The following is a 20,791-nucleotide window of genomic DNA, read 5'->3' as shown; positions in this document are numbered from 1 at the left end:
TGGGAAAGGTGAGTTAAGTTTCCCAAATGATGTGTTTGAAGGAAAGAGGGTAATACCATCAAAGGGCCTCAAGTTTTTTTAAAGTACATTTGATTAAAAAGCTCCTGCAAAATTTAGTCATCCAAACAGCTGTGCTGAAAGTTTGTTAAGAAAATGCTCTTTGTCATCCGCACAGGAAGTCACTGTGTAATGGTGAAAATATGCAATGACAAAGTATGACAAAGTACCAAGCGGTCGTGTGGTTCCCAGCTCAGGGTCTGACACACTGTTGTGTTTGCATCGATGTGCACACTCACAGCCACCGAGTGTCTCGACTTTTCTTTGCACAGGAACTACCATTACACAGGTTTGTTAAAGACACAATTAATATTGTCTTATGAGTGTCTCAAATGACCACTGAGATAACTTCGAAAAAGAATGTTCTGAAGTTAGTAATCTAAGAAAAGAACAAAACTTCCACTACAATTATGCTTGCGATACTTAGAAGTGGTCAAGCAAATCTTAATTTACTATTTAGGAAAGTCAGTCAGTCTAAACACTGCCAAGAAAGGCCAGGAAACCTGATTGCATCTTTCCTGTGCCTTCATCACAGTCTGTTGTCTGAGTTCGGGGAGTAAAGACACGAGTGATCACTCTGTCACTATACGGTGAGAACTCTTTTTCCCTGTATGGAAATATTCTTGAGGAAAAGTTAGACCCAAGTACAACTTAGCCCCTCCTTCCCTGCCTCCTCTTCATCTCTGCACAGAACTCTGCAACCGAATAAAACTTAGCTGTAATGCACTGATTCCCGGGTTATTACTCCCTCGTGGTATCGACTTGTCAGGTTTAGGCATAGCTGGCAGGTGGAGACCACACCATAATAAGATGCCCTTTCAAAACTGTCGTGAGGAATATCAGCTCTGCACATGACGATGTCCAACGCCTCCCCCAACTGAACAGCCTCTGGGTTGGGATGCACAGATGAGCCCCCAACTTCTCAAAGTCACGCTTCGCCATGAGGCACACTAATAATCCCAGAAGAAGCAATTTTGTCCTCTCCAGAAAGCTGCCCAATAGCTCAAGTTAGGGTGCAAAATCTTCGAAGTCATATCTTGTGACGTTAGTCTTTAACATTACTAAAGTCTAATTTTTAATAGCTATTTAAACCTTGAATCTATAATTTTTGAAAAACTTAAATACAAATTATACACTATGTATATTATATGCATAATATATGAAGTCTACAGTCTTTTAATGTATGCATGTACATGTGTGTACATGTACATGTATGTGTGTGTATGCAATGTGTGTGTGAAGGAGCATTCCACTGAGTTTTTTTCTTTTTTTTAAATATTTTATTTATTTATCTTTAGAGGGGAAGGGAAGGAGAGAGGGAGAGAAACATCAATGTATGGTTGCCTTTCGTGCATCCCCTGCTGGGAACTGGCCTTCAGGGAACTGCCTGCAACCCAGGCATGTGCCCTGACTGGGAATCGAACCGCGATTGTCCGGTTTTCAGGCCCGCGCTCAATCCACTGAGCTACACCAACCAGGCTCCACTGAGTTTTGACTGTTGGCAAAAAGAGCTCAAAACATAAATCAGCTGAAGTAATTTAAAAATGAAGATGAGAAAATGTGTGAACTGATGTTCTTTAATACAATATTGCAGAGGTATTTCCTGTCAAGTGTTTAACTGATGTAATTTGGACAAAGTTTTCTCCATTAGTCCTCCTTACTCTTGTTTCTCAGTAAAAACTGATTAAAAAGAACAAAGGCAAAGAGCTGAGTCCAACTCTAGAACGCAGCAGATCAAACCCCGCCTTCACCACGGACCGGCTCCAGGCAAGGGCAAGCTTTCCCTGCACGTCTGGTGACGGGAATAATAAATGACGATCGCCTTGCAGGTCTATTGTGAAGATTAATGATAGGACTGTGAAGTCCAAGCTTCTGGTGCGTAAGACACTCCCTTCAGAAAGAGCAAAAGTTTCACTTAAAGCGAACCTGGTGTTTTTCCTGGATTTAGGGAAGATTGAGAATAACGGGGATATTTTCCTCGTAGTTATGCTGAAATGTATATCGACTAGGTCACCTAGTACAACACATAAATATATAAATCAATAAAGCTTTCAAAAATACATCGTTTGGGTCTGGAGCAAAGGAAATGACCATTTTTCTTGCTGAATGGTCTTTCACTCAATGTTAGGGTTGATCACTTAATCTCGGAAAATCCAGAAAATTCAACGGCTAAAGCTCTCACCTACACCTAATTCCGTTCACCGGGGTCTGTGTGGCTCTTTGTGTTGCTCCGCAATCCGCTCCACCTGCGCCTTGATAGGTGGTCAAGTCAGCGCTGAGTCCCCAAACTTCACTTTGGAATGTTCTGGCCTTTTAGGCTCAAAAAGAAAGTGTTTAGATTTAATGGTTTTATGGCCCATCACATCCTGTGTGGTAGCCTCTAATTGCATCCAGGGGCAGGAATTTCTTTTAAAAATCTTTTTTTTTTCTTTTGACAGTTTAATAAGAATTTGCTAATGCGCTGAGCATTCCTGGAACAGGTCAGGTGGGCTGGACTTCTCTGTATTTGAGGTCCCAGCGCTCCCTCCTGTGGCGGTTGTCTGTATGGCAAGTTAGAAGCAACGGGGCGAATGCATGTTTGTTTAATCCCTTTTTTTCTTTCTTCTTGCCTTTCCACATTTAAATGGAGCAAAGGAGCTAATGTAGCTCCTGAGAGGGTGAAATAAAATTTATTACACCCACTGTGCACAAAACCAGAGGGAATTCCATGATAATGTCCTAGAAGCCTCAGTGAAGAGCAGCCATTTATTAATCAGTTCCTTTAGAAGTCAGAGATACTCTACTTAGCTTGCAAGATGAAGAGTTAACATGAAGACACCATCTCTCTTATACACTACTAGCATTCATGTTTATTATTGCTATTTCCTTCAATATGTTAAATACTTGTAGAAATGATTTTGTAATCATCCCTGAAGTTTATATAAAAAATTAAAAACCAACTTAATAGTTTCTAGTGAGTGTGCCATTATAAGTACAAGAATTTATATGACTGCTTAAATATAATGATTGTCAATTGTCCAACTGTTGACTGGATCACTTACTGCAGTAAATCTCTTAGTCACAATACAATGCATGCCAAACTGCCGTCCACTCAGGGCTTTCCCAGCTGGCTTCCTTCTATCTTAACAGTTAAGATAAAAGAAAAATTCTTGCTGAGTTTTTGTTTGTTTAAAATTCAAGCCCCTTTATTTATGTTTCTGAAATTTATACATAAAGGCTCATGTTTCCTAATGAGTTTCATATACTTTGATTTTGTAGCATCCTTTCAAAGCTAAAGGGAGAAAACTGTAAAAACAGACCGTTTGCAGTTAATATTCCAAGACTATGGCATAGCGCTTGTCTTAGGGTTCTTGCTGCCATTGACAATGTTTGGAAGTAGCAGTAGCTGAACAGGATATTATTAACAGCATTGCGTATGTAAAAATAACCTTGAGAAAAGTATTCAATCTTTGCAAGCCTGTTTTCACATTTTCAGGATGGGCCCACGTGTGTTCAGATGGTGCTCAGGGACAGACGAGTTAATAAATTCAAATTGCCTGGCACATACACATTCATTTTTTTCCACGAGACTTTGAAGTATCTCTTTTCAAATTTATGTAGCATTTATTAAACAACTCTTTGTGTTTTCAGGGAGATCCAGAGATAAATCCCTATCTATTTGCTCTCCTCTATTCCAGGAATGCAGCTATGAAAAAGGAAAATCAGAGGCACACAAGAGCTCTCTCCCTGACCTGCGTTCTCCAGGGCATAAGAGGCAGAAGATAGAGATGGGATTTCAAAAAATTAAGAAAGGTCGGTTCTCTACTTTGCATGTTCTTGTAACCATGCACACTGGGCTCTGGCCACCTGGCACCCTTATCTATAACCCAACGATTGTGTTGAGGGAAACAGGTTTTTATTAACAGGGTTCCAAACTGGGGGGTGCTGAGAGCACTTCTGCTCTGAGCCTCTCCCTTCCACGAGACCCAGAACGTCTGCTCCCAAAAGGCCAACACCATACCCAGAAGTTCCCCATTTGCTTATCTGTGCTTACACCAGTCACACCAACAGACCTCCGTCCTCTCTGGCATGTGCACTAGTGGGCTGCGGAGGCATCATCCTCTTGCGGCAAAACCATGTGCCACGTTACACTGGATCACAGTGTCCCGTAGGCTGGAGCCCAGGGAGGCACATGTCTCAGTGTAGGACCCTGTCTCCCGGCATGGGCTCCCATCCTCGTGGGGTCTAAGCCACTGGTGGGCCCAGCATCTCCTGGTCCCAGAAGCCTTCCATCCAGGCAGGAAGCAGGGGCAGAGGCCCAGAATGTCCAAATGCCAAAGCCCAGGAAAAGAGCTTGCACCCAGCTGCAAAGCAACAGAGAGAAGTGTCCATACCATGCATCTGTACCAGAAGCACAAGAAGCGAGAGAGCAAGAACACTCAGGAGAGAGCCTTTCTGCCTTTTATTTGTAAAAGGCACTCCTGAAATTCCACATGCACAGGAAGACAGTGGGAGTGTCTGGGTTTTCCTATGGTGTGTCAGTGTCTGCTATGTTTGTCAGCTCCCCAGTGTCTTTGACCTCTTTTGGCTGCCATCTATAGTCAGGGCAAAAGATTCCCAGCCACACAGAGGGGCACATGCATCTGTTAGTCCACAGTGGGGCATCCAGGCCCCCACGGCCCATGCAGGTGCTGCATGAGCTTCCCTCCACCCCCCCCACCCCCGCTCTGCCATGTCGACAGTGACTCCACCAGCGCAAGTTCTCAACATCGTATTTTCTCTGTTTACAGTTTGCCCTGGCAGTAGCCTCCTTCCACAGCTCCGTCCCTTCAGGAAAGCACAGGGCTGTGTTACCGCCTTTGTTCTGCAAGGTGCCTTGAGTATCGTGCCTTCGGGTCCTTTGGCACCCTTCTGCCCCTCTTGCCTTTTTGCAGAATTGGGGGAGTTCGTCTGCTTTTCAGGGATCTCCCTTGTTTTCCAGAGACCTCTGCTCCGAACTACTCCATTACAATCTCTCTTATGTATTTGATAAAATTTTAAGTGGGCACAAAACTAATATATATAAAAAATTATAAAGATCATCTACTCTTGGGAACTTTCTGCTTTTGTTTTTTTTTCGCACTGAGAAGGGTTGTTTTATTTTGTTTTTAATCCTCACCCAAGGATATAGTCATTGATTCTAAAGAGAGAGGGAGAGAGAGAATAGCAATGTAGGGGAAACACAAATCAGCAGCCGCCCGTATGTGCCCTGACCAGGGTTCGAACTCACAACCTTTTTGTTAGAGGGACAACACTCCGACTAACTGAGCCACCCAGCCAAGGGTCATTGTGGAGTTTTTTTTTCCTTTGTTTTTGTCTCAGCAGCAGAACTTGCTCTTTAAAGAACTGTTCGTTTGAATTGCAATACACAACGTCATAATGGAACCTAACTTCTCTGAGATCCTTGGCTACAACCCCAGGCTCCTTTGGACACGGTAAGCAAACCACCGATCTCGCCGAAGCAGCTCACTTTATCAATGAGGACACAAGGTAATCCTAGAGAGCGCAAAGGACCTGTCAGGAGAAGCAAAGCCAGTTGGTGGTGAATTTCCACATAAATCAGTTGTCCCAGCCTGATCAGACAGGTGTAGCCCACAGAAGTATTTGCTTTGGCCCACACATTGTTGCCCCAATTTTGATTTATTTGCCAATGTTTAAAAGCCAAGAGATTGCACATAAAAATCAAGATTTCTGGCTTCTCTTAAAACTTTGAAGATTAGCAGCGCCCTCTGGGCACCAGTTAGCCGGCACCAAGCCGGGGCTGCCCGCTTTGGACGGAACCTGCAATCTCAGGTTTTGCTGGTCTCCACCAAGGAACTTGCATTGCTGTTTTCTGAACTTCCTCCCTCCTTGGACATTTATGTTACCAGCCTGGCCCTTAAAGCCATTTTTTGAAGTTCCCGAATAACACTTAACAAACAAAAATGTCTTTAGCAAAGTAAAAAGAGCCATTTTCAATCCCATGAAGGCACACATGGCGGGTACATTTCAAAAACTGTTTTCCATATGTACAAAAGAAAGATATAGGGAACTCTGAACTCTGGGAAGAAAACAAGAAGTATACCACATTTTGGGAAGCTTTCCCTAGCATTGCTCTCATGTAATCCTCACAAGAACCCCTAAAGGTGAGAGCTTTATTCAGTTAGAGCTGCCACATATACCAAATAAACATACAGGGCACACAATTATAATGATTTGTTGTTTATCTGAAATCACATGTTCCTCGCCACTTTGGAAATGAAAAATACAAAAGAGTCGCTCCACTGGCCCCTCCACGACCACACAGCCATGTGAGGAAGCAGAGCTCTGTTCCCAGTTTACACTGCGGATGTGCCCGCAGTGCTGAGAATAAAGGCCAAAAGCCCTTGAAGCCCCCTGTGAAGAAGTCTGGAGAGATGAGCTTGTGATACCATGGCAACTCCCAGAACTTTCTGGAAGCCCATTTTAATGATTCAGGCCAGACTGTTTTCTGGGGATTTGAATAAACCTCACCTACACTTACTTACTGACCAGGCTGAAGGGGAAACTTCCTCTGGAGAGAATTGCTCACTAACCCCAGGCTCTCGAACTTGGCCCCAACCCCTGAAAACAGGAAACCTTAATTTGGGACCAGATCATTAAAAGGGTGGGGAAAAAAGTCCTCTAAACATCTTCCATAGACTTCACAATTTCCCCAAGTGTGCAGCCAAGAGAGGGGGCCCCAAATAGGAATTTGGAATGGGGTCCAGAAGTCAAGGTATCCAGGAAATATTAGAAAAATATATATGATGTCCTCACCCCCACAAGTCTGAGCTGGGGGATGGGACACATGAAGCAGGGCCATTGAGAGCTATTCTGCATAGCAATAGTTTTGCAGCTAACCTCTGGCATGGTCATTTAACATATCTATAACATCTAACTGGTTGCATAGATATGTTAAATAGCTGTGGCCTTGCTCTGAGCCAGGGGGATGGAAATGACTTCCACCCAAGATGTAACTGGGAAGCAACTGCCCCTGGTTACAGTGCTTGAGTGAGAGCCTGGAGATGATTAGCTCCACACCATAGGGTCATGCCTGCCCAGACTCACTATGGCAACCCAGTAAAGCTGGAAGGATACAGGAATGCTGGCTGGTGTGACCGATTGTAGGAGGAGTCAGAAATGGGGCAGCAGAGAAATACTGGCTTCAGGATTTAAACCCAGACTCTGCAGCCATGTGAGAGAGAACCATGCAGCTTTGGCAAAGTGGGGACCCCAGAGCATTGGCAAAAGTGAGGGCCACACAGCTGAGGAAGCAGGAGAGACTTTGCCTGAAAGAAAAGGGGTGAAAGTACTCTTAAGAATCCTGGCCCACCAGAGAGGCCATGGCTGGTGGGCCATGAGAAGGTGCCACATGGCTTTGGATTAACTGGAGATCCTGGCAGTGACACAGCCAATGATGCCAGAAGCCTCAATCACGGACTTCCACTTCCTCCCCTGAGATACAGTACCCTAGATTAGGGCAGAGAAAGAAGGAAGGACTGTGTGTATCTTGTGGGTATTCTAAAGGACTTCAGTCTGCATAGCTTTAAATAAACCTTTCCTTTCCTTTTCACAAATCTCTGGCATTGAGAGACGTCTTTCCTCTGGCAGCGAGCATAGCAAACCCAGTGGCGGGGGGGGGGGGTCCTTTCAGTAATAGTATATTGTGTACCCCACTTGGGTCTGTTCTGTAACACAAGGATCAGGCTTGCTTGAGAGAATTTCCATATTTTGAAACAATAAAGTAAATGAAATATAAGCCGCTTAATGCCGTGTCAATTTTTCTGAGTTTCGAGAAAAGAAATAATCTCGACCAAACATGAATGCCTTTATCCTCTTCTTTAAATTGGCTTGTGGCTGTCTATAACCCCCACCTTGGCTTGCATCCTTCCAGAAGCCAACAACAAGACAGATATATGAGTAAGTCTTTAATCTGGGAATAAGCACAAGGTAAGTTGATGGAGTAGGAAAGTGAGAGGGATGGGAAGGTAGTTGAGGAAGTGGGAGTTAATGAGCAGGTAACTTCTGAGGGCAATGGAGGCTCGGTCCCACTGGGAGCCCTGGGCTACACCGTTAGCAACGTGTCAGTGATCCTGACCAAAGAGAGATGGGGCACTGCTAAAACTCCTGTGCATCGTCAGCTGTGGGGTCCCTCCCACTCACCCACTCTCAACCCACCCATCCTCACATTTGTCATTCTGCTGTCAGAGAAAATGGCAGGCAAAGAGTTGCAGGTCCTAATACTAATGGTAAGTAACAGGGGAGTATATCCCAGGCACCAAGGCACACATCCTGTCCCTCTGGGGCACCTACCCATCCCACAGCCAAGACATGCCCACCAAGGAGTACTCTTTGTGATGAGCCAATCACCATTGGCTTTTGGTCTCAATACTAAATAGACCATCAACCCATAGGTGGTCACTGGAATGTAGAAGAAAACCTTAACGATGTTTAAATCCTGGAGGGAGGGTTCTACTACAAATCTGGAATGTAAATTGGGATGTCACTGCCCAGACAGGAACCTGATCTGGAACAGATGCTCCAGGGCAGTGTGTGTAACCAGCCATTGCTTTCTCTTGTCTGCACAGCACCTCACCTTGGTTCTGCCTGATCCTCCCAGGGGCTGCCAAGTATCCCATCACCTGTTTAGTCGGGTCGTCAGGTGATAAACTAATTACTGTTAGGAGACTGTAACTGACAGATAAATGGGCTTCCTCTCGTGACATTTGATGGGATTTTTCTGGAAATTCAAGGTTAAGAGCCCAGGATCTAGAGCCAGGTGGCCTGGTCTGAACCCCATCCTCATGGATTGTTGTATGTGACTCTGGGCAAGCTGTTCATCTGCTGCGTAAAATGGGCTTCATAACAACACTACTTCTTTGGGCTGTTCAAAGGATTCAGTGTTTTAATACTTGTATTTAGGATAGTGCCTGGAACATGCTACTTACTTTATAAGTGTTTGGCAAAGAAATGTAAAGGAATAATAAGATAGGCATTTAATAATGCCTCGTGGTTGGGGCCAGGAGGAAATCATGTTGGATAAATTAGTCTAACCCAGGCTATCGTACTACACTTTGGAAGTAAGCCTTCTTCTCATTTTTCTTTCCACCTGTCCAAAGGAAGGAGCACAGATCTGAGACCCACCAGAAGGGAGGTGGAGAGTAAGTCCTGTCATTCACTAGCTACGAAAACCCACTTTCTCTGGAACTCTAGCTCTGCACCCACACAATGGGCAGAGGGACCCCTGCCACGTACCGAAGTAATACGTGCACAAGCAATTTGCAGGCTACAGGGTGTTTTACAAAGTGAGCCCTGCTTACTGCCTTCTTTTACTTTCTCTGGTTCTTTTTCATTCTCTTCATGGTCCCTTTTCCATTTTTCTTTCCTCTTGTACATTTAGTTTTTATTGTTTTCTTCTTACAAAATAATTTCAAGGAAATTTTATAAGTATAGACCAAAAATAGGAAGAATATAAAGTCAGGAATAATCCTATCAGTCATATATAAACACTTGTAAAGACCAGTTTGCTTCTTAATCTTTAAAAATAAGTGTATTTTAGCATCTTTCTATTGTTTGTAAACAACTGCTTTAAAATTTTGCTTATATTTTCACTTCTCTCCACACCACTACACTCTGTCTACAATATGATTATTACATAATTTATCCCATTTTTAATGTACCCTCTTTTTTGCAACCTATTTCCAGTTATGGGACATTTGTGTGTTCTTTTCCCAACTTCCCTCCTATTAAAAATAACAGAGACATGAATGTCCTTGGAAAAATGTCTTTCCTCAGAATCATTACTATTTCCTTGGAATTCTTAGAAGAGAATTTACATCATCACAGAGAATTCACATTCTTAAAATTTTGACACACAGTGCCAAATTATTTTCTAGAATGATGATTTCACTGTTCCCTCTTGTCAATAGTATTTAAAAATACACATTGTCCTTCTAACTTCATCAAACTGTATATATTTTTTTTACTGATTTTAGAGAGAAAGGAAAGGAAAGAGAGAAAGGGAAACATCAATGTTTGGTTCCAGTTATTTGTGCATTTGTTGGTTGCTTCTTGTGTTTGCCCAGACCAGGGATCAAACCCACAACCTTGGTGAACTGGGACAACACTGGAACTCACCGAGCTACCTGTCCAGGACCAGACTGCATAATCTTAAAATAATAATTTGATATTCATAAAATATAATATGATCATAATTTAACTTATTTTTGAAATTGAGCAATTTTCATGTTTATTGGCCATTTTTTCAATAATTTTATTTAGTTATTTTTCAAGTACAGTTTTTTTGTCTATTTCTCCCATCCCAGCCCCCTCTGCCCCTTGCTCCCCACCTCCCTCCCATTTCCACCCCCCTTAGTTCTCGCTGTGTCTTCTATTTGTTCCTCCAAATCCCTCCCCTTTTCCCCCTTAAATTCTTCCTCTTCCCTCGGTATGTCCCCCTGTTCTCTATTAGTGTCTTTGTTTTTATTCTGCTTGCTTGTTTGTTTTGTTGTTTGCTTTCTGTTAAAGGTGAGATCATATGGTATTTTGTCTTTCACACCTGGCCTATTTCACTGCATAATGCTTTAGTTCCATCCATGTTGTTGCAAAGGGTAGTAGCTCCTTCTTTCTCTTGCTGGAATTATGTGTATATGTACCACCATTTTTTGATCCATTCATACTGATGGGCACCTAGGTTGCCAACTCTTGGCTATTGTAAAGGTGCTATGATTGTGGTGCATAGGTTCTTTGAAATTGATGTTTTAGTATTCTTAGGAAATAATCCTAGCAGTGGAATTGCTGGGTCAAAAGGCAGGTCGATTTTTATTTTTCTGAGAAAATTCCATACTGTTTTCCATAATGGTTGTACCAGTCTGCAATCCCACCAACAGTGAACTAAGGTCTCCTTTTCCCCACAACCTCTCCAACATTTGTTGTTTGTTGCTTTGTTTATGATGGCCATCCTGACTGGTGTAAAGTGGTATCTCATTGTGGTTTTAATTCGCATCTTTCTGATAGCTAACAATATTGAGCATCTCTTCATGTGTCTCTGAATATTCTGTATGTCCTCCTTGGAGAAGTGTCTGTTCAAGTCCTTTTCCCATTTTTTAATTGGGTTCGATGTCTTCTTAAAGTGGAGTCGTGTAAGTTCTTTGTATATTTTGGAGATTAAACCTTTGTCTGAGGTATCATTGGCAAACATGTTTTCCCATATGGTTGGTTGTCTTTTTATTTTAATACTGTTTTCTTTAGCCATGCAGGAGCTTTTTATTCTGATGAGATCCCATTTGTTTATTCTTTCCTTTATGTCCCTTGCTCTAGGGGACGTATCAGCAAAAATGTTGCTGCATGAAATATCTGAGATTTTCTTGCCGATGTTCTCCTCTAGGAATTTAATGGTGTCATGGCTTATATTTAAGTCTTTTATCCACCTTGAATTTATTTTGGTGTATGGTGTAAGTTGGTGCTCAAGTTTCATTTTTTTGCATGTAGCTGTCCAGTTCTCCCAACACCATTTGTTAAAGAGGCTATCTTTATTCCATTTTATATTACTGCCCTCTTTGTCGAATATTAATTGAGATAGACAGTTGGGTTGATTTCTGGGCTCTCTGTTCTGTTCCATTGCTCCATGTGCCTGTTTTTATGCCAGTACTAGTCTGTTTTGATTACAGTGGCCTTGTAATACAGTTTGGTATCAGGTATTATGATCCCTCCTACTTTGTTCTTCTTTCTCAAAAGTGCAGCTGCTATTCGGGCTCATTTATGGTTCCATATAAATTTTTGAAGTGTTTGTTCTATGTCTGTGAAATATGCCATTGGTACTTTAGTAGGTATTGCATTGAATCTGTATATTGCTTTGGGTAGTATGGACATTTTGATGATATTAATTCTTCCAATCCATGAACAAGGTATATGTTTCCATTTGTTTGTGTCTTCCCTGATTTTTTTCTTCAGGGCTGTGTAGTTTTCTGCATATAGGTCTTTTACCTCCTTAGTTAGGTTTAATTCCCAGATATTTTATTTTTCTTTTTGCTATATCAAATGGGATTTTTTTTCTTGATTTCTGCTTCTGCTGACTCACTGTTAGTATACAAAAATGCCTTTGATTTCTGGATATTGACTTTGTATCCTGCTATTTTGCCAAATTCATTAATTAGTTTGAGCAGTTTTTGGGTAGAGTCTATAGGATTTTCCATGTACACTATCATGTCATCTGCAAACACTGACAGTTTTATTTCCTCCTTTCCTATTTGGATGCCTTTTATTTCCTTTTCTTGCCTAATCGCTGTTATTGGCCATTTTTTAACTGGCCATTTTATCATCCCATTTATGAATTTCCTCTTTATGTCTTTTTTTAGTTGTCTGTTTTCATCAATTTTGTGCTGTATCTTATTTCATTTTTCGATTATAAGGGCTTTTTACACAGAAAGGACATTAACCCTTTGCAGTGTTTTATTATTATTTTTTTTTACTTTTTATAAGTTGGTCATTTGTTGTCATTTTTTAATAAAAATTTTAGATCGTGGAAGTTTCATTTTCTTATGTGGATTTATTTGCTTTGATCTGAATGGTTGTTGTCTATGGCATGATTGGGAAGGTGTCTACCATCCCCACTTCAAATAGACATCCACCTAGAATCCCTCCTCCCTTTTTCTTCTCCCTGCCTGAATTTCAGGATCACTGTAGACAAATGGCTGGGGCCCCAGGGCCACTTGTCTGTGCATAGTCCTAGAATTAAAGAAAGCCCCAGGCTCTGACCCCAGTACAGACTCACAGGCTCATGCTGATATCCCTAGCAGAATTCTGCGGAAGATATTTTGAGGACGAATATAAATTCACAAGATCCTTAATTTTCAGAACGAAAATCCTTTAAAACAGTATTCGGTTGCTGCTCTTTGGGCCTGAATTACCTGCCCTGCTCAGATTCAAAAGAAGTCAGATAGGCTCCGTTCTGACTTTATGAGTTTCTGAAGCAGAATGTGGGGAGATTAATCATTGTGAATAACTTCTCAATGTTCACAGTTTCTGGAGGACTGGGAAGTTAGCAAATTAGCCCTAATAAGAAATTTCTTTACATCATCTTTAAATTTCTCATCCCTCCCTTCTCCTCAGGCAGTTGGAAAAGCTCTATTGGGAATATAACCCATCGGCTAAAAAAAATAAATAAAATCGTGGTCCAAAATCATGGCAGAAAACACAACCAATCAGGTTGCCGCATTTGCTCTTTCATTGTGAGAATCCCATGGGTTTGGGGGAAGCAGGAAGGGCTTTGAAATAAGGTAGCCATGAGGTTAAACCCCATGTCCCCCACTACCTAGCAGTATGACCTAGGGTGAGTCAATTACTCAGACCTCTATTTTCTAAGATGTTGATCTTAATACTCATAATATAACTAAAGTTATTAAGCCACTACTGTGTGCCAGACACTGTTTCAAGCATTTTATATTGTGTGCGCAACCCAAAGAGGGTCGTACTATTTGTATCCTCATTCTATACCTGATAAAACCAGAACTATACTGTTCAAAAATGGACTTGCATAACGTGCAAGGGCAGGCCCTTGGATGGCGCAGTCAACTCCGCTGGCTATGAAAACACCCAGGGAAGTGTCTGCGTGGTGCACACAGAGAAGGGGGTCCTCAGCGTTAGTCCTCTCCCGTCCCCGTCGGGGAGGGTCTTCCACCTACCTCGCACTGTGGCGAGCTCCCCATCCGCGTGAGCCATGCACTGCATGGCCGTGGCCGCAGCGCATATTGGCATGCTGACTCTCTGGCCTAAAATAGACGTGCACAGGTCTACTTCAGCAACATTCCGGAGAATCCGTGGATAGAGCTTCCATCTAGGGTCAAAAAAAAAGTTTTAGAATTTCAAAAGCATAATTAGAGCTTTGACGTTAAAGATGAGTTAAAAAGAGAAAAATTTCTTCTATTTTTCCCACCAAGCAAATTACTTTCAGAGCTAAAGGGGCAATTGGAATGTGTGTTGAGATAGACAGCAATAAGATAATAAGGAATTTCTCAAGCCATTGTTCAAAGCGAGGTACATTTAACATACATACAGGAGAGTTCACTCGTTTGAGTGTAAAGTTTTTTGAGCCTTGACAAATGCATACAGTCGTATACCTCCCAAAACAGTCAAGATCTAGAACAGTTTACTGTCCTGAGAAGTGTCTCCATTAGCCTTTGTAGCGAAGGTCTCCCCTGCCACCTCCCCTAATAACCATCAATCTGTGGGTGGTTTGTCCCTATAGTTTTATTTTGCAAGAATGTCATGTAAATGGAATTATACTGTATGCAGGTGTGGAAGCCTGGCTTCATCGACTGAGCATAATGCATGTGAGATTCATCCACATTGTTACAAGCATCAGAAGATTGTTCCCTTTGGTTGCTGAAGAGTATTCAGTGGTAAGAAGGTAGCACAGTTTATTTACCCATTCCCCTGATAAGAAACATTTAGGAAGTTTCCAATTCGGTACAATTATAAATAAAGTTACTATGAACATTCACTTAGTTGTGTGTGTGTGTGTGTGTGTGTGAACAGAGTGTTCATTTCACTTCCTCCAAGCCATTTGAATGAAGATAGTATACAGAGGAACTTCCTCAGGCAGTTCCTTTTAAAATTATGTTTCCTTTTTTAAAATCCTTAAGCTGAATTCTGTATGCATTGAAGTATAATAATAAGGGAAGATAATGGTTTTTCAGTATAAAATTGAGTGTATTCTTCAAAAATGTTATTTGGCAAAGATTGGAGTTGTTGACTTAAAAAATTTTCGACAACTGAACATGATCTTAAACGCCTTTTCCTGCAATTGTTTTGTGTTGCAATTAAAAACACCAAAACCAAAAACCAAAAGTTCACTAGCAAAATTTACAGGAGAGCTAGTTCTCTTTTCTCTCAGCAAAATTTGTATCTCCTGTTTGTTCGGAATTATTTTGCTCCTCGTTTAGTAACCAATTTAAGCAGAAGAAAATGCAGCCCTATTCTAATGAGCATTGAGACAATAAACGTTGAGCACACACTTACATACCTACCCTGCACTTAGCGTCCATTACCTAGATTTAACTTTGCTTCCAGGATATCAAGCTTTTCAGTTAATGTAGTGAAGTGTGATTTAGTAATGGAGTAACCAAAATAAATAGAACCCCCAAAGTCTTAAGTGAAGCCTACTTCCTGTAGCGGAAGCAGAAATTTTGCCTTCACATTGCTGTGAGCAATAGCTAACACTCTGTAACCTAACCCGTCCTCACATGATGAAGTAAAAACATCCAGCCCCTGAGAAGCGTAATAAAGAAGTTTTACTGTGTGATTTCTTTGCAATTCCTTTGAACATCATGATCGTCATTATTTTCCAGCACACCACATGCTCGGCTGCTGGACGTCTTTTCTTCTCCACTGACCCTCACTGCATGATTCTTTTATCTCCATTTTGAAGGGGGCAAGGCAGAAGCCTTAAAGAGAGTTTTTATTACCAATCACCGCCAAGTGTATTATTAGAATGAAAGAAAAAGATTTTAATAGCAGCCATTGAAGTGCAGGTCTTAGAAGACATTAATATTTACTCGGAGCTAAGCAAACAATGGAAGCTTTTATGAAAAACACGCACAGAACTGCAGGGTATCAGCTGTGTGCATATGTGTATATGTGCCTATGTGACTGTGGCAGAAAGACGTTTTTAAAAGTTTAATTCCCACTTAACACAAGGTCCAGTTCCATCTCAGGCTGTATCTTTACACTTGTCCACATGGTGGCGCAGTTACTTTAACTGTGTGGTGCAGCTTCCCTACCCATCTTTTTTTGTTCAGAGGACGACACTAGAGAGACTTATCAGCGAATGCACAACCTGCGATTCCTAGACAAAATTAGACAAAAAGCAATAGAGTGGGAAAATGTATGTGCTCTAAAAAGTCCTCCACATTTTGATATTTTCCAAAGAGCAATTACAACGAACTCTGTCGGTAAGCCCCACCCAATTCCACCCCCAATTTCAGTGATCTTTTTACCCCAAATTGTACATAAAATAGGAGTTGACTATAACCGTGGACTGTGCTCTTCTGAGACCTCCACTTTGGTAAAGGATATGAAGATTGACAAAACAAATGAACAAATTGAATAATAACCCATTTTTTAAGGATGGAAAAAAAAAGATACCTGAGTAAAGGAGGTAGGCTGAAGATGGGAATCTTTTAACAGGACTTTTGACCCACACTTCACATGTAACCAAGGGCTCAAATTTTATTTATCAACAAATCAGGTGACACGCACTCCCAAAGGGGCTGCTCTGTTGAAGGAAGGCATTCATTCCCTCACCATCCAGCTGTTTATGCCGAGTGCTGTTACTGAATCCCACCAACTGGACACAGTGAATTAAGGTCTTATTAATCCTGGGAGGTGATCACACTGCATTCTAACTTTTCCTCATTGTTTTTATGCTAAGCATTTGAAACATAAAATATATGTATATAAGATATACCACAGTTTTCATAATCTTATTGTTTACCATTCATTTTTTTAAATTTTATTTAGTTATTTTTCAAGTACAGTTTTTTGTCTATTTTTCCCATCCCAGCCTCCCCCGCCCCTTGCTCCCCACCTCCCTCCCATTTCCACCCCCCCTTAGTTCTCGTCCCTGTGTCCTTCCTATTTGTTCCTCCAAATCCCTCCCCCTTTTTTCCCCTTAACTTCCCTTCCTTCTCCCCTCTGGTCACTATCCCCTTGTTCTCTATTTCAGTGTCTTTGTTTTTTGGTTTTTTTTTTTCTGCTTGCTTGTTTGTTTTGTTGTTTAGCTTCCTGTTAAAGGTGAGATCATATGGTATTTGTCTTTCTACACCTGGCCTATTTCACTCAGCATAATGCTTTCCAGTTCCATCCATGTTGTTGCAAAGGGTAGTAGCTCCTTCTTTCTCTCTGCAGCATAGAATTCCATTGTGTATATGTACCACAATGTTTTGATCCATTCATTTACTGACGGGCACCTAGGTTGCTTCCAACTCTTGGCTATTGTAAAATCCTAAAACATCAATATCAAAGAACCTATGCACCACAATGTTCATAGCAGCACAATTTACCATTCATTTTTTAATGATTTCTTCATCCCCTTAAACTTCCTGAAATGGTGCATGATTGTGTGTGTGCCTGTGTGTGTGTGTGTGTGTGCGTGTGTGTGTGCGTGTGTGTGAACACTTGTCTGGATGAAGAAGAAACCGCGGCTGTGGGGAGGAGGGGGAGCAGTGGCAGGGAGGGGATGAAAGGACGGAGGGAAGGAGGAGAAGGAAGAAGCAGTTGGGATCTGAAATCCCCTTCCACATGAATCCTCAAAAATAGGTGACAACTAGTTGCTTTTCATAATGCAAGAGCATAAAGCAACATCCTTACCCATTTTACAAACTAGCTAGATGATTCTGTGACATTTACACCTTATGAAAAGCATACCGAAAATGCCACTGGTACGTTTATATTGCTTCTCAAATACTAAAGAGAGAGAATGATATGACTTTTACCATCTGTTATTTAGAAGTGTCAATAAGCGAATGAGACTAGCTTCCTTTTCTAACATCATGAAACTTCCAAATGCCCAAACTGTAGAATCATTTTCTACCAGTGACAATTCCACAATAAGCCACAGAATATGTGAAAACCATGCTTGAGACAGATACATTGAGTTAATATGCGAGAATCAAATTACTGTTTTATTTATTTGATTGATTGATTGATTGATTTTTAGAGAGAGAGAGGAAGGGAGAGAGAGAAACATGGATTTGTTGTTTCACTCACTGGTTGACTCCTACATGCGCCCTGCCAGGGATTGAACCCTCAACCTGGGCACATCAGGACAACGCTCCAACCAGCTGAGCTGTCTGGCCATGGCAAATAACTGTTCTATTTGGAATTAACTCCAATCAGGTCAGACCAAGAGTAGAATACTCTGCTCTTCCAGGTGGTTCTATCCATTTGACTTTATTTATTCTTTTATTGAGAGACACGCAATAATATTAGAGTCCAAGTGTTACCCAGAGATGTCTCCAAGCAACCCCTGGGTCACGTAAGTGGCTCATGTCCCCACAACTCTGAAACGTGGTTGTCAGAGCTCAGTGCAGCAAGAGAAAAGCTGTCACTGTGAATGATCTTCTGTTGTGCTGTCAGAGGGAGAGGTACATAAATCCCATACGTGTCTTTAAAGTACCCTGTCATTGTGTTATGACAGGTTATTTGAGGTCTGCTTGTTTTGTAGTCTTCGTTTAAATCAGAATGAGAGATTTCAGATTGATTCCCTTCATCCCCCATCACCCCAAGGCCACAACTGTCCTGGCACAAAATCCACTCTTAGTTCCATGTGATCAGCTCATCACAGGGTGAGGGACGAGGGGTCACCCAGCAAGTTACACAGCAAAAGAGGCGCTGAGATGTCAGACAGGAGACAGTCCCGGATGTTTGCTGCAGTAAAATCTCCTCAAGAATTTTTAGCCCCTTCTCTACTCTTAACCAACTTTTCCCTTCCCATGGCTATTCCAGCATCTTTTCAGCTCATTTGGTTTCCAAGGAACATCCTGAGACAAAGTCAAGGCTAACAGGAATTTGGGAGAGGCCCCAAACTTCACCCCATTCTGGAGCTCCTATGCTGATTTTCAGGGAATCTACACTGCTTGCCAACGAACGCCTTGGTTAGCATGGTCTCGTTTCTCCTAATTCACCCAGGGAGAGCGATTTTGAGGGACTTTGCTCTATACCAAAAAAGAAATCAAGAAGGAAGGCAGAATCTTTTCCCTGGATAATTTCTGCCATTTTCCCCTTTGATTTATCACCATCACTGAGCGCCCATGACACTCATTGGCTTCACTAAAGGCCCACTGTAGATGGCTGAGTCTGAAAGACTCCCACGTATGAGGGCTCTTCTTGCCTTTTTGAGCAAGTAAACCATTTTTGTAACTGCTGGGAGATAAAATACTCTTTTAAAGTTATTTTGCTTCTTGTTTTTATTACAGGCAAAAACACATAAACCATGACACCCACCATCTTATGCTTTGAAATATGAAAGTCGAGAGAAGACAGGCTTGGGAAAAGAGAGGAAGCTTTCTTCGGAGGAGAGATAAAACAGCAAAGTTGAAAGAGTAATGCTACGGAGACAAATTGAAATCCAAAGTGAAAGCTTAGAAGACAGTAATCAAAATGAATGACAAGGGGAAAAGCCAGCAGTTTGGGAACACTTGAGGCAATAATCTGTTCTGGCTCAATGGGGAAGATGCTTCTCCTGCATTTAATGTGGTCTTGCATGAAACGCTCCTTCCTGCATGGTGAACACTGCCACACTCAGAGACAAAGAAAAGGGGGTTGTCAGAATTCACCACTATTTTCACACACAGTTAAATAGTTAATCCACGGAATTCCAGGTGAGGAAATTTAGGGTTGGCTTTTGCAGTCAGTTGTCCAATATAATCCCAGGCTTGAAATATTTTACAACAAGCTAAAGCCCAAAATTTCTCACAAGCCCCCAAATTTCCCCCTCTCTGCTAAGCGTATATCTAGACAAATAATTCTACATCATCACCATTGATAACTAGGAGAACTTATTTTGGTAGAATGTATAATTTTAACACATGCCTTAAAACTAAGATTTCTTACCTGGAAAATGCTGCAATATTTTCAGCCAAGGTTTCCTGATCATTTGCCCCAGACCTATAATAGTCGTAGATAGACTTCGGAAGTACTGATTTAGCCCGTTGTTCATAATCACTGATACAAAGGAGCCGGGTGGACATTTTCACAGGTTATTGCAATTCCAGGTTGATTTTACTTTTTTCCCATGTTGCCTTCTATATCTTGAAAATTCTGTTATTGGTCAATTATTAATAGACTTTTTCCAAAGTTCAGATTTGGTTCTCTGGTGTAATAGTACGTGAGCAAACATATGCTTAGACTTTGAAATTTCATTCGCAGCTATCAGCCAAAAAAGAGCAACACCTAAGCCATAAGAACTGGGGTTGGGGAGGCGGTGACGTCTGTCACATTTCAAAGGCAGGGCACTGAGCTGAAATTCAGGACTTGAGGGAAGTACTCGCAGGGGTCCTCTCTGGGCTCAGTTCTGCCTGAGGCTGTTCCTTCCACAGGGTGGGTGCCTTCGCTCCTTACTTGGTGCCCAGAATGGGCTGCCCCACATTTTCCTTCCACATATGGATCATGCACATGTCATGTGAAGAAGAGCATATGGAATGAGTTGGACATCCAATAAACACAGAGTGTCTGTACACAGTATGAAATATATATAACTAATTCTTGAAGGGTCTTCTCTCACTCTGGAGAGGAGGCAAGAAAGTGCCGTTCCAAAGGATGCTCTGGTTTCAGGCTAGAATTTCAGTTAGTCCTAGGACACCTAGAGGACTCGCCCATTTCTCAGACTCGATTCGGAAAGCAATGGCTTTGACATCAGTCACACCTGAGTGTCAATCTAGGCGCCTCCACTGAGAGCTAGCTGTTCAGCAGCTGAAGTCCATCTGCATACACCTGTGCAAGAATTTTCTCTTGAACTTGGAGCCTGCTGTCTTCCAAGCATGCGGGAGACTATAGTGCTATGGAATCAAGACTCCCTGGAACAGCCCACAACAAAGGCCTTAAGGGACTTGGTGCATAAAAACCCCACCCCTCCCTCTTTCTGTGGCTGACTCTTCCCTGGGTATTCCATGGTGCAGTGGTCCACAGCGTTAGCGGGTGCTTCCTTTTCAATCTCACT

The 20,791-nt window shown here is 41.9% G+C and overlaps 1 protein-coding gene across 1 annotated transcript in view; it reads right to left on the bottom strand.

Annotated features, from left to right (window-relative positions):
- The window catches only part of HAO1 (hydroxyacid oxidase 1), a 53,515-nt gene extending 33,645 nt beyond the window's left edge, over positions 1 to 19,870 (bottom strand). The window contains exons 1-2 of the mRNA XM_037147735.2: positions 19,687 to 19,870; positions 13,758 to 13,909 (exon numbers count right to left, since the gene is read on the bottom strand). Coding sequence (XP_037003630.2) covers positions 13,758 to 13,909; positions 19,687 to 19,823 — 289 coding nt within the window. The 5' untranslated portion in view covers positions 19,824 to 19,870. The remainder of the gene's footprint in view (positions 1 to 13,757; positions 13,910 to 19,686) is intronic.
- Between the last annotated feature and the right edge of the window lie 921 nt (positions 19,871 to 20,791).

This window comes from Artibeus jamaicensis, unplaced genomic scaffold (genome assembly GCF_021234435.1).
Source record: "Artibeus jamaicensis isolate MK-2021 breed Jamaican fruit bat unplaced genomic scaffold, CSHL_Jam_final contig_685, whole genome shotgun sequence".
In the NCBI taxonomy this organism is placed as follows: Eukaryota; Metazoa; Chordata; class Mammalia; order Chiroptera; family Phyllostomidae; genus Artibeus; species Artibeus jamaicensis.
The sequence above is the reverse complement of the archived record's forward strand: the minus strand, read 5'-3'. Positions and strand labels throughout refer to the sequence as shown.